Source organism: Anarrhichthys ocellatus, unplaced genomic scaffold (assembly GCF_004355925.1).
Source record: "Anarrhichthys ocellatus isolate YVR2014 unplaced genomic scaffold, GSC_Weel_1.0 scaffold3, whole genome shotgun sequence".
NCBI lineage: Eukaryota > Metazoa > Chordata > Actinopteri > Perciformes > Anarhichadidae > Anarrhichthys > Anarrhichthys ocellatus.
Genome location: NW_022280033.1, coordinates 15,325,742 through 15,338,809, shown reverse-complemented (window position 1 = coordinate 15,338,809; position 13,068 = coordinate 15,325,742). Strand labels below are relative to the sequence as shown.

The 13,068-nt window shown below is 42.9% G+C and overlaps 1 protein-coding gene across 17 annotated transcripts in view; it reads right to left on the bottom strand.

The window, feature by feature from the left end:
* ablim1a (actin binding LIM protein 1a) overlaps window positions 1-13,068 on the bottom strand; it is a 40,087-nt gene that overhangs the window by 18,017 nt on the left and 9,002 nt on the right. For 14 of the 17 annotated variants that reach the window (XR_004214002.1, XR_004214003.1, XM_031879961.1 and 11 more), the window contains exon 2: window positions 1,816-1,953. Coding sequence is in view for 15 of the 17 variants with exons in the window: in XM_031879961.1 (XP_031735821.1) it covers window positions 1,816-1,953 (138 nt within the window). In the remaining 2 variants the exon portion in view is untranslated. Of the gene's footprint in view, window positions 1-1,815; window positions 1,954-9,941; window positions 10,234-13,068 lie in introns of those variants that run through there. The other 3 variants (XM_031879945.1, XM_031879917.1, XM_031879937.1) reach the window with 3 other exon arrangements.

Sequence of the window (13,068 nt, the reverse complement as noted above, 5' to 3'; positions counted from 1 at the left end):
CAATCCATCAGATAGTTGTTGTTAGTTAATGTGTCGACAAGCAGACAGACCCGCATTGAAAAATCCATGACATCCATGTTGTCCCATACTTCGATGTTTTAATGTTGCTTTTTGTGGCTGATTTGGGGTTACATTTTAGAGTGTCATGGCTAATTAAAGAAATCATGGCTTTAAAAAAACACTTATTTTCCATGTCACATTAAAATATTCTCATAATTCTGCCATTTATCAAGAATCACTGACTGCACATGTGGTGTTAACTCCACATATGTTTTAATCACAATTCAGACTCGGTACGTCTGTATTTACATTATTTCCACCACATAATGGTCATATGAACTGTGAGATCCAACATTCCAGCACCACGGAGTGGGGCTGGGAATCGATTAGCCCTTTGGAAATGCCACAGCTAAGAGGGAAAATATTTTGATGTTTGAGATGACTCCACCTAATCATTCTTATGCAATGAGGCACGCTAAATCCTGGGGATGAATGGGAGCGAGTGGGACAGAGAATCAGATTTAATTGCATTAGGGCTCACGGGTGACGAGATTAGCTTGTAAGCTATCCGAGTCAAGAGAAAACCAGCAGTGGAGATTTGGTGGCCTTTGTCCAGCCACCTCAGCTTTTCAACAGATGCATGCCATTACATTAAATGCCTTTTTGGAAACTCAAGAGGGTCAACTTAGGAAATTGAAATGAAAGTGAATTAAAAGGTTTTGCTTTTGTGCATTTCAGGGAATGAGATAAACATATGCAAAAGGCGTCTGTTTGGGATTTGTATGCCAAGGGGATAATATGAGTGTCGATATCCTCAGTCGACCTGTTAATCATGGTATTTCTAGTCCTACAAGTTGGAGACTCAAAACAGCACATGTATATTTAGAGCAAGGACTAAGACAGCGTGTCTTTTGGCTAATAATGCAGTCCTCGTGTCTCGTGTGCACAAACACTTTTAGAACCACTGACTCTCTACAAGCATGTATATCCACGTGTAAAGGACAGAATTAGGTGCTAATCTCAGTGTTTGCTTGTGTTATTCTGAGCCCTTGGAGAATTTATAACAGTGCTCCAGTTACAGCTTAACTACAAGGGCTTCGGCGAGGCAGGTTTAGCCTGCAAGAGTGAGACTGCTTGGTCAGCCGTGGGCTGCTACATCGTAATCATGCCAGAATGCCAGAAATCCATCAGTAATAAGGATAAATGCAGGAGGATTTGCACCATCACATGTCATAGCAGTCTGAATGGTACAATTATTGAAGTATGTAGGTCTGAGAAGAGAAGATGAGTCATGCCACCGGCCGTTAGAGGAGGATGGGAAGGACGCTGTGTCCTTCAGGGACTGCTCCTATCCAACTTCCTGTGATTGGGATGCTTTTTGGGACAGTCGTGGAAAAAGAATAATTTGTTCAGCTGTACTTTTGCCATTTTACTTAAAGGGTCACCACACTTCTGACTCCTCTATACCTGTGAACTGTCATTCTACATCATAGCGGAAAACAATCAGCATTAGGCTGCTATACTGAATGAAAGGAAGCAAATGTCCTACAGTATGAAATTAGCAATGAATTTATAAATGTTACACCTTAGTTGCCAATGTTCACACAGCTCCCACATTTATCTTTTCCAATTCAGAAAAAAACAAGCCGTCTGTGGACTCATTTGTAAATTGTAACGTATTTACTGAAGACCGGCCTTTTTGGATCATAATATTAGGGTTGTCTCACATGGAGTAAAACTGAGCCAAATCACATGCAGCAAATACTAGTGAGTGAAACCCATTGAACTGTATTTAATTACATAAAATGACAGTACCTTTACAGGTGAAGCACTTGAGGTGGAAGTGCTTGTTCTGCACCCGCAGCACCTCGCCCTTACATGGCTCGCCACACTTGTAGCACTGAATCAGGGGCTTCTCTGTGGAGTGGTGGTGTGTGTCCTGCGCATGAGCCACTGCAAGAGAGGAGACATGGAGACATTAACATTACTATTGGGCTGTAATGTTGACGAGTCATCGTGGTCGCTCCATGCAGTTTTTGTAACATTGCTTTTAGGTTGTGTTTTTTTTTAAGTTGTCTTTATCCGAGGACACGCTGTGAATCTGAATCTGCAACATCACACAGACTCCAGAGATAAAGACCAACTGCTGAGAGCCTGTCAGGGTAAAAAAAGAACAACATTGAGTAGGACAGCACAACTTGGGGTTCACGGCCCAAATGGGCTCTCTGGAGAGCAACAACCTAAATATAGTCTGTCTTGATCAGAGGAGGATGTAGAAGCAAAATGCTGAGGGGAGCAGGGCTTGGTAAATGGAACACTAAAAGGGTATTGATAAAATCCGTTTCGCTATTGAGTTTACTGTAATTTCATCCTCAAAGGAAAATATCGTGGGCCATTTGCTGTCTATGCCTTGATTATTTTCCCAGTGCATAATATAATGCACTATATATGTATATATTTATATATATATATATATATGGCTTCTTATTGCCATGTATAGAAGTTTTAGTGTCAGACGCAGCTTTTTATCATCTCCTGTGCCATGCTTTTTGGGCTGGTTAAGTGCTCCGTTCTTCCCTGTGGATGTCAAGTGTTTGACAGTAAGCAGAGCATGGCACTCAGCTCAGATAACGATAAAACAGAGCACGCTAAATGTTTGCTGTGATATGAATATGTCACTCTGTAGAATGTGCAAATGAGTGACAAACAAATAGCGGTTGTTAAATTCCTTCCTGTAAAGACCTTTGTATTTCCAACAACACTGCCTGTGTAGAATACAAGGACAACAAGAATAAGGTAAGAATGTGACGTAGAAAAGCAACTTTGCACAAGAATAAGTCACAGCCCCGCCGGCAGCTTTGTGAGGCTTTACTTAGGCACAGCTGTGCTTAGGGCTAACGCTAGCGTGCTAACTTGCTCACGACATTGTTAACATGCTACCTTAGACTTTATTGTCCTCAAGGGGGAATTTCTCTCCACAGCACTTTATACATCAGACAATAATACATACAACAGTAATACAATGACAGACAACAGCACACACTCAGGTCTATTCAGCGAGGCCTGCTGTTTAGGCCGACTATGGGTGCAGGGATAAGGCTTTTCCCAAAGCGAGCCCTTCTGCACCAGGCGCCAGGCACCAGGAAGTGCAGCAGGCAGGCCACAGCTTCCTCTGTGCCCCTCTTAGGCAAACTGGAGGGGAATTCCAGTTGTGGAGTTCTGGAGTTCAGCAGCAGCTTCTCCAGGCACATCCTTGTTATGGATAGGAGGGCAACGGGGCATAGTGGTTGAGCTCTGTGGCCTCTGTTTTTTTGGGTACAGGGATTATGGTAGCAGTTTTCCAGAGTGTAGGTATTGTGGCAATCTGGTAGGATTTACAACAAGATGTTAGCAGATATATAGTTTACTATTAGATGTATGTTTAGTTTCGTGCGTTATTATTTTAGAAAATTACCACTACACACAAAGTACAGAGAGTCTGATAGGAATATCATTAGATTGGTCATAAAAAAATAATAAAGCTAAAATTTTGATCCTAAAGATTACACGAGGGGATGAAGGGAGTATCTGGACCAAATTCCATCCAACAGTTGTTGTGACAGTTCAAACAAAGCCACAAATCAAGTCAACCTCATGGCCGTAAGGGAGAGAAAAAAAGGGATCACTAAAGTGATTAGGATCCACCCTCTTGGAAACATGTCTTTTTTTTGTCTTTAATTTTGTGCCATTCCATCAAGTAGATGTTGAGATATTTCACTTGGATACATGCAAATGTTCACCTACTGGTGGCCCGAGAGGAAAGGTCAGAGGATCACTAAAGCCAGTGGGCTTCATTCTCTGGGGAACATAAATGTGTATACCACATTTCATAGCAACCAAAGAATGGTTGTTGAGATATTGCAGTCCAAACCACAGTAGTGGACCGACATACTGGCGTTGTTATTCCTAAAGCTACACTAGTGCTGCCAACATGACTACAAATTGAAATAGCCCTCTTTTAATGGCAAATTGTTAAAATGACTCTGGTTACACAGCATGCATAGATCTTAATCTGAGTAAAGATTTAGACGCCACTTTCTTAATGGGAGGTATTGTGACAGCCTTCATAATTATATAAGACAGAGAAGCTATTATCATCATCTTCTACAAGCAGCATCCACTATTATCTTTAGGTCCATGACACGTCACCCTATGGCCCTCCTCGGTAGAGCGTTTGGGCATCCCTGACACAGACAGACACTAATCCAGCACCACTGTACGGGATGTAAATACTGCTGCAGTGCCGCACTGCACACAGTTTATCAGCTGTTCTGAAACCAGCAGATGATTTCACATTCAGGAACATTAACTAGCAAGGCAGCCCCTCTCTCTCATACTCTCATTTCTTCTATCGCTATCTTTTTCAAATAAAGACACACACACACACACACACACATGAAAGGATCTTTGCTCTTTCTGCTCTGCAATGAATCATTATTCTGCAACGCTAAAATAAGACACCGCCAAAAGCACAGAAATAGCATCATGACCAATTGATGGTCGACCAAAGAGAGACATTACTCTGGATTATTGATAACTTGGCCTACCCTGCATCCCACTTCTGCAGTTGCAGCGGCAGTCTGATAATGAGAGGTGGTTTAATTACAGTAAAATCAAATCAGCAAGAGAGCCCAGCCTTCAGGACATTACTTTCAAATTTAGACACTTCAACCTTCTTTGATTCATCGCTATAGGGGCAGTCTAACATGGCCTGTGACAAATTCTTACAGATACAATTCACACAGCATCAGTCTATTCATAATTTGGGTTGGAAAGGAAGTGAGAGAAGTTGTGGAAAAAGAGTGAAGGAAGAAGACGGGACAACAAGAGGGAGGCTGGAAGGAATGTGGATACAAGAGGGTGGAGGATCTCTCCCCCTGGGGTCTCTGATGTGATTACATCCAGCAGGACAATGAGTCATCTCTAGGTGAACCAGACTACTGTGACAGTGAACGGAGTCTCAGCAGCTCTGTGTGTGACATCGCACCTCCATAGAACAACACAGGCCATCTGGGTAACTGCAAGAATACCCGATCTAACGAGTGATTTCATGCACACTTTACATCCGCGAACAACTTAAAGTAAAATTACATTTTATTGACAACTTGGTTCCATTTAATTTAATCTTATACATCAGTGATGATAACCCTGTACTCAGTTAAAGTAATTGCCAAGATCTGGAAACACACACATACCTACAACAAAGTCCTGACAGGGCAGAGGGTGTCAGCGGTCAGATGATCAGACCGGATTTGGAGGTAAATCCAAAAGTGAGCACATCCAAAATGTTGATAATAATCCCTCAAACTGTGTGTAGCCACGGCTTGAAACAGCAGCCTGCTATGTCTGAACACAATGCTGCTAAGATCAGTGACAGTAAATTAAAGCCGTTTCAGGCCGTGAAACCAAAGCAATGTGTTAAAAGACACCAAAAAAACCTTACAAATAGTATTTTTTTCCAGTGTTCATACAAAAATATTGATTAGAGCAGCTTTTAAGTACTGTATATATTTGACATTACTGTGATGCCAACAATCTCTCTTTGAGCTTGCTTGTATTCCTCACTTTCTATTTTTACCATTTCATAGGGTGTTGTGTTGTCAGCAGGAACAGCCCAGCATGGAAAAGTCAACACTGCTAACGTCATAGCAGGTTGACAAAAATCCAAGACAGTTGTTTGAATCCCATGCACAGAGGTTCTAAAAAAAAGAACTTTGGACGGGAATCTATGAGCGCTGTGTGTTTTTCCAGCTTAACCCCGCCTCTTCCACTGTAGAGTGTTTGTCTCAGTAGTGGGTGCACAGAGGGAGAGACTGTGGCAAAGTCAAGCCGAGATGGGTACTCTACATGGTGTTTCATATAAAGAGTAAGGAAGCCAACATCAAAAGGGATGTTTGCTCAGATTGAACCATTCATAGGACTTGTTTGGACATAAATCCATTGGTGAGGTCTCTTTCAAAGGTTTAACAGGCCTCCACACTCATGCCTCTATATGTTTACAAAAGCTTGACAATTTTACTGCAATAACGTTGAAATGAATCCATTAGCGAGTTGGTTCTTGTGATAGCAGAAAAATGGCGCTCGTTTTGCTAGAATGTATATTATATAATACTATAAATAAGTAAGCAACATGAAGCAATCCTCAGCACAGAGCAACTTGCTGTAAAATATACAGTAGTACAATTTTTCCGACCGCTGCTCACATTCCTCATTCCGGTGCTGGATGTGTTGGCTGTGCTGACAGGGTGATGTGTCCCGCCTCATCACCAGGGGATAAAGTGACTGATATGAGCCTGAACACACACACACACACACACACACACAACCATGGAGCTGAGGGAACAATAACCAGCAGAGCATCCCAAAGCCAGGCGTGGAGGAAAGGGGACTGCTCTCTCCACCCCTACATCCCACCCACCCCCCCCCACCCATTTAAGCACAGCCGAGCTGCGTTGGCAATAATAAAGGCTCCAGATGATTCTCTGGAGGGAAGTGAGGAAGGCCATCTTCAATCCCCCGAGGACAGATTTCCCTGTAACACGTGCCCCTGCCTCGCTGGTAAATAACAAAAGGCGGGTTTATTGCCAGAGAGTGCGTGGTTTGCTGCGAAAGCTTCAGACTTTGTTGCCTTCGTGTGAACCCTGAGCAACGCGAAGCCTTATAGTAGCGGCTTATGATTGCGAAAAGGGGAATTCAAATAAACAATAGATGAGAGACGAAAAGGTCTCGTAAAATATTCAGTCGCTCACCGCCTTTGTTACTGTAAGAGTCACAGACGGAAGAGTTAGTACAGACAGCCCCGAAGTAGTGTATGTGAGAGAGGGACAGATGAAGAGAGTGGCTACACTCTTGGCATCCATCTCCATACTTTTGGCCCGAGATGTGTCTGCTTCATAGACAACAAAACACACACACACCAACACAATTTTTACTCCAGTTTACATCCAATCCAACCAGTTTGGGATGGAATATTCCAAGGGGGTCTGACCCTCTGACGAATATCAAAGGGCATAAAATATGCCCCCCATAAAATCCCAAAGCGTGATCAGATGGGGGAGGGTGTTCGGAGCTCTTCATCACCCAGACATAACAAGGAGCTCTTAACCCTCCCCGTCATGAATATGTATGGGTGTATTCACTGCCTCCCCGCCCTTCTGCCCCACCTCCAGCGTCCCAGACAAAGCACTTCAAACGCGGGCACAAATTGCGGGGGGGAACCCTATCGTCCTCCACCAGGCCCCCCAACCTTGAATAACTAATCCCCGGGGACCTGGGTGTGGATTAATGATCTGTTCTGAATGGTTGAACGGCACAGTGCGGAGCGTTTGTTGTTGGGCAGGTACGCAATAATAATACCACGCTGATAAACAGAGAGAGGGACTTCCAGTCCACTTATCTGAGAGGAGACAATGGCGGCTTCATGAGCTGCAGGAGCCATTGTGTTTTGTAGAAGTGGAGCTGATGAATGCCTTGGCTCTTTGCGTCTGAATGGCGGCCCATTACGTCCCCACACTCCTGTGCCTTATTTCCTGTGATAATCAGACCGATTGATGCCAGACAGGGAGGATGTTTGTTGACTTGCACAATGTATGGCCCCAGTCTGTGTTTCTTTCATGGGACTTTCACATCGCTCTTGTTGTTATAGCCCGTATATTTTAGGCCGGTGACCGTCTCGCCCCCGGCCAGCCCCTTATCTTGTCTGTATATTCTGGACCTGTGCGCCAGCTGTACAAACAGAGTGGGTCTATGACAGAGTTTAGCTCCTCTTTCAGGGGGCAGACACTGGCAAGCTTCAAAGATGAGGCATTACTGCAGTTGTCTGCAGCACTCTGCGAAATCACGAGAAGCAGCTACACAGGCACGTGGTATCAGACTTTTATGTCAAAGGAAAATGTTCAGATTGAGGATGCAGGGACTTCTGGGAGTTGGTGACGTACATGTGATGACGGTTGTCTGATTTCACAGAGCGCGGTCAGCGGGGGCCTCTTACGCCGAGCATAGCAGAGAGAAAGAGTCTAAATTTATCAAGTTGTCGTACAAATGTGCACAAATCTCAGAAGCACGTGTAGATCAAGATCAGACTACCCTGGGTACACACGGCCCCAATAAATAGCAAACTATTTCAAAGGTACTCTTGGCTTTGAAAATAGGACAACCACCTGCAGGCAGACAAAACGCTAACTCTGCAATCCTTTTCTTGTGATTCATCATTCTGAGCATGTACAGTATAATACACTATTTGGTCAGCTGTGCGTCCTGCTGTTACAGAGCCCACCTGGCCTCAGACAGGTTGCATGATGAGATCTCTGGAGGATACAAGAAGTTGCCATAGCTTTCTGTTTAGAGGAATGAAAAACTAGAGGCCTCTGAATGTGGACGGTTAACCCAGACGAGCCTCCTGCCACGAAGAGATCCCAAGAGTCGGCAGGCGAGGCAGCGGGTTAACTTCACGGAAAACTTTCAGAGGGATTGTGGGTGATGAACATGTGGCAGCCAGAGGTTACGGGTGTTCTGCCAGCACGGGGACGAGATGATGGCAAATGCCTTTTTCTCTGTGGCCAGTCCAATCCACATCAAGAGAACAAGCCGCAGAGCCGGACGCTGCCTCCAGCCACCGTCAGATACATAAACAAACCTACACACTCATATCAGTCACAACGCAATCTGTAAACATGTTTTTCTTTGGTCACATATTTTCAGACAAAACATAAAAATATCACATGCCAACACATAGCACACTGTTTGTCTACAGAAGCTGGAGGATCAGCTCATGAAGCATCCACTGAAACACAGGAGTAATACATCAAGCTGCTTAAATTGAAACACTATTAAGAGAGTAGAATAGTGATAATGACTTATTAGTGTAATTCATTACTTTGATATTCAGATGCAGTCCGGCTGTATTTAATGCGGAATTATGTATTCACTATATGCCAGTTACATAAATAAAATATTTGTGGATAAGTGTTTAAAGTCACAAGGAAAGGAAGAAAATTGTTGCCTTTACCACTTTTGAATTCAAACCAGACATTTTTATTATAGTTGTATAAATTGTGCCTATGTAGCTGCTTGCTGTGAGTCATACTGACAAACAATGGTCAACCTCACGACCACATGCTCCGGCAAATTGCCGGGAACGTTAATTTCTCTGGAACATGCCTCCTGACTTCACCTAATCCATCCCACACAGCTGGGCGACCTCAGTTAATTAAAGGTGGAAACAATCACCTTTCTTCTATTTAACAGCACGCTGTGAAGGAGGCCACGGCTGACAACAATGGAGTGTACCTTTTAGATGGTCGCCATGGCAACGGCTGCAGACAAGAGCGACAGAGAATGTGCCGTTCCACGGCTCTGCGCAGTGTGGATCCCTACACGAGTGCTTCACTTCTTCTCTCTGCACGTTACCTTTATAGATCCACTCTGCGTAAGGAGACCGTTTTCAACCTGCACATTATCACCCGGATGTTTTGGTGTCAGGCTCCTATAAAGCGAGCCAGATGCTTTGTTCCAACAGACATTTACATAAAGACTGATGCTGCCAAACTAAGAAGACTCAAACCCAAGCATCAGCTGCTAGGGAGTACTGTAAAGGGCGTAGCACGTTCAAGTCTTTAAACTAGAGAGAATATGTTGATATATCATTAGTCAGGCTTCTTGCAAGCAACACACACCCACATAAAGAAGAAACAGGTCCATATTACTGTGACACATCTAAAAATACTCGAAGAATTGATTCAAACTAAATCTAATTTAAACAGCCTGACACGGCAGTGCCAATCCAACTGGACATGCTGCCCAGCTATACACACACTGCACACAGTCAACAGCACAACAAGCAAAACAAATCACATAAAGACACACTCGTGACACACACTCTCTGACCATGACCGCTGGAATACCTTTGTCTTTGACCATGACCGCTGGAATACCTTTGTCTTTGACCATGACCGCTGGAATACCTTTTTCTTTGACCATGACCGCTGGAATACCTTTTTCTTTGACCATGACCGCTGGAATACCTTTTTCTTTGACCATGACCATTGGAATTGAGGTAAATCTGCACCAGAAAAGGCTCCGGGTATCGATCCCCAGTAACACATGAGCTGCTAGTTCCTTTTTTAGTCAAGACTGAAGAGCAAAAAATAAAACAAGCCGAGACACCAAAGAGAGAGAGAGCCAAAGAGAGAGAGAGAGGGGGGGGGGGGCTGCTAAGCTCTCCTCCCGAAAACGCCGCTATAGCGTGGGATTTGCCTACTGACTGCATGTTTTCCTCCCATCCCTCTCCTCCTCCCCCTCCTCTGCCCACTCCCCCTCCTCCTCTTCTGCTCCCTCTCCCAGCCCCTCTGTTGTGTCGGCCGCCTCCTCATTGCAGCAACCAGGTGGCTGCTGCTGCTTCTGTGTGACCAAAAACAGAAACCCCAAAACAGACTCCCTCAAGCACATACACTCCTGACATATATATATATCTATATATATATATATATATCTCTATACATTTATATATATATATATATATATATAGATATATATATATAGATAGAGATATATATAGATATATATATATATAGATATATATAGATATACTGTATATATAGATAGATAGATAGATATGTAGATAGATAGATAGATATGTAGATAGATAGATATAGATATGTAGATAGATAGATAGATATGTAGATAGATAGATATATATATGTAGATATATATATATATATATATATATATGTAGATAGATAGATATATATATGTAGATAGATAGATATATATATATAGAAGATCTGTTATATCATTTCTTTTCTTTCTCTTCTGTCTCAACTCCCATTGTAAACTCTGTGGTATGATGTGAATTTTATGAAAGTGTAGATAAACTCTTTTCCATGACTAAAAAGTAAAATAAACTGAATTTCGCTGCAACCTTTCCCCATATCCCTGTATTGTATAACACACACCTCAACAAAGACTTTCTAACAGGGCAATTATTGTTTTCAGTGCAATAGTTAGTCTGCTGCGCTGAAAGATTGGTTCACACATAAATTAGCATATTTGACAAGTGAAAAAAAAAACCCTAAAAGCCTTAAAGTTTTCAAAAATAATGCAACTGAGTGAAAGACCGACTTCTTCTGGAAATGTTGGTCTTCGGGAGAGTAACCGGAGGTGGCTCTAGCACCAACATGAATAATTAACATTAAATAAAAGATGTATTAAACACATTATTCACAGTTAAAAAAAAGTGCCTAAATGATAAGCGCTTATTGAGAATCCCACACTGTAGGCTACAGCATTAAGAAAAGATAGAAATGAGGGGTTCTCTCATTACAGGCAATCAACACTTTCGACCTGATCATCAGTAAAGATGGGTTTGCGTTGAGCGAGGGGGGGGGGATCAGACCTATAATAACCTGGAGCATGATCTTTGTACTGATATCTTTAGTGGATCCTCTGAAATCCAATTACAAAGAGCACGGGAGAGCAAGTTCCTGGCTGAGCCTGGTGAAGACACTGAAATCACCATGTGGGCATATCTTGTCACAACGTTAGAAAGTTAGCTCATAAATGACGTACTCTTTGTGCGATTATATGATATGATACGATATGTGTGATTGTTGCTTTGTTTGTGATGGTGCTTGGACTATCGCGCTGTTTTTGTATACTATAAAGTAATTGACAACCTATTCTTCACTATAACGGCTTCTATGCTAAACCTCATCCATTTCATCGTCCCCACAAATATAAATGTATCGAAATGTTTATGAAAACGATTTCACTCAAGCCAGTGTTCCACAATATAACACATTAATAAAGTTTCTTATTGGCCTCCTGCGGAGCAAATAACATCCACTGCAACCCAGCAGCGACATAGCAGGGGACCAATCCCCTCTCTGCAGACACTTCAGTGTGAAAGCTAGAGCAAATCTGATTTCAGAGGTAACTCAGCCGTGTCACACCAGCAGCAATTAGGGACCACGCGGTCACTGATCCTTCTGTCTCGTGCTGGAGCCTCGCTGTACCCTCTCCTGTGGCTGAGGGGGAGGATTGGTTTTTGCATCAGCACCACCTCTGTAATTGCTGATGCAGGCAGCCCATTATGCATTCAAAATGCATTCATCCACTGCAGTGTCAACTGTGCCACCTGCTGGATACCCAACACCGTTCATCAGTTTCCTCAGGGGCGTTTTCTTTCTCACCGGGAAGTGGAGACAGACACGCCAGTGAGGCAAACGGTAAAAATAGTTTGCAGATATTTTTCCAGCACTCCACCCTTTTTTTTCTTCTTTTTTTTATTGTGAAGGGAGAGAAATATGTAGTGAATTTCAGTGGCTTTTCAAAAAGCACTGTTTTAAAAATGTTGGCTAGTCAAAAAAGCATCTCCTTTGAGGAGATTAGAGGTTTACAGTGTGGCAATTAGCTGCTGTATGCAATGCAGAGAGAGTCCTCTCATAATACAGTAATGGACCTATTATCATGTTGCCTCTTTGCATCTCTGTAGAAGCTGCTGGACATTCATGCTACATAAGCCTTGCCAAGAGTAATTCCCAAGTGGCAAAGCCTATTATCAATGGATGAAAGGTTTCTATTTGGCTCACCTATGATCCATGTCTCACTGTCCTGTAATAACCCTGCACAGCCCTCATATCAGTGCAGACTAAGCATTGTTGGGATTTAGCATATCATAGTCCGAAATAAAGGCCATTTGATTTAAAGTTATAGATTATTGTCTGTCAGTGGTGAAGCCAGACTGAGGTCACATTTACAGTAAACAACAGTGGTTTGTGTGGATTTACTGCAGAGTTATCCCTGGGATTAAAATGAGGATTAGTGGAACTACACACACGCACACAGATGTATACCGAACACTCATGTGCAAACGCTCTCAGCTACACACCCTATACACCAGGTGATGATTTGCCAATTTTTACAAATCCACCAGACACGTAGCGTGACAGCTATAAAATGAGCAGGATGAACCCCTCAACTCTTTTGGAGCATAGACAGACCTGCCTTTCTATCTCTGGGTAATGAAAAAGA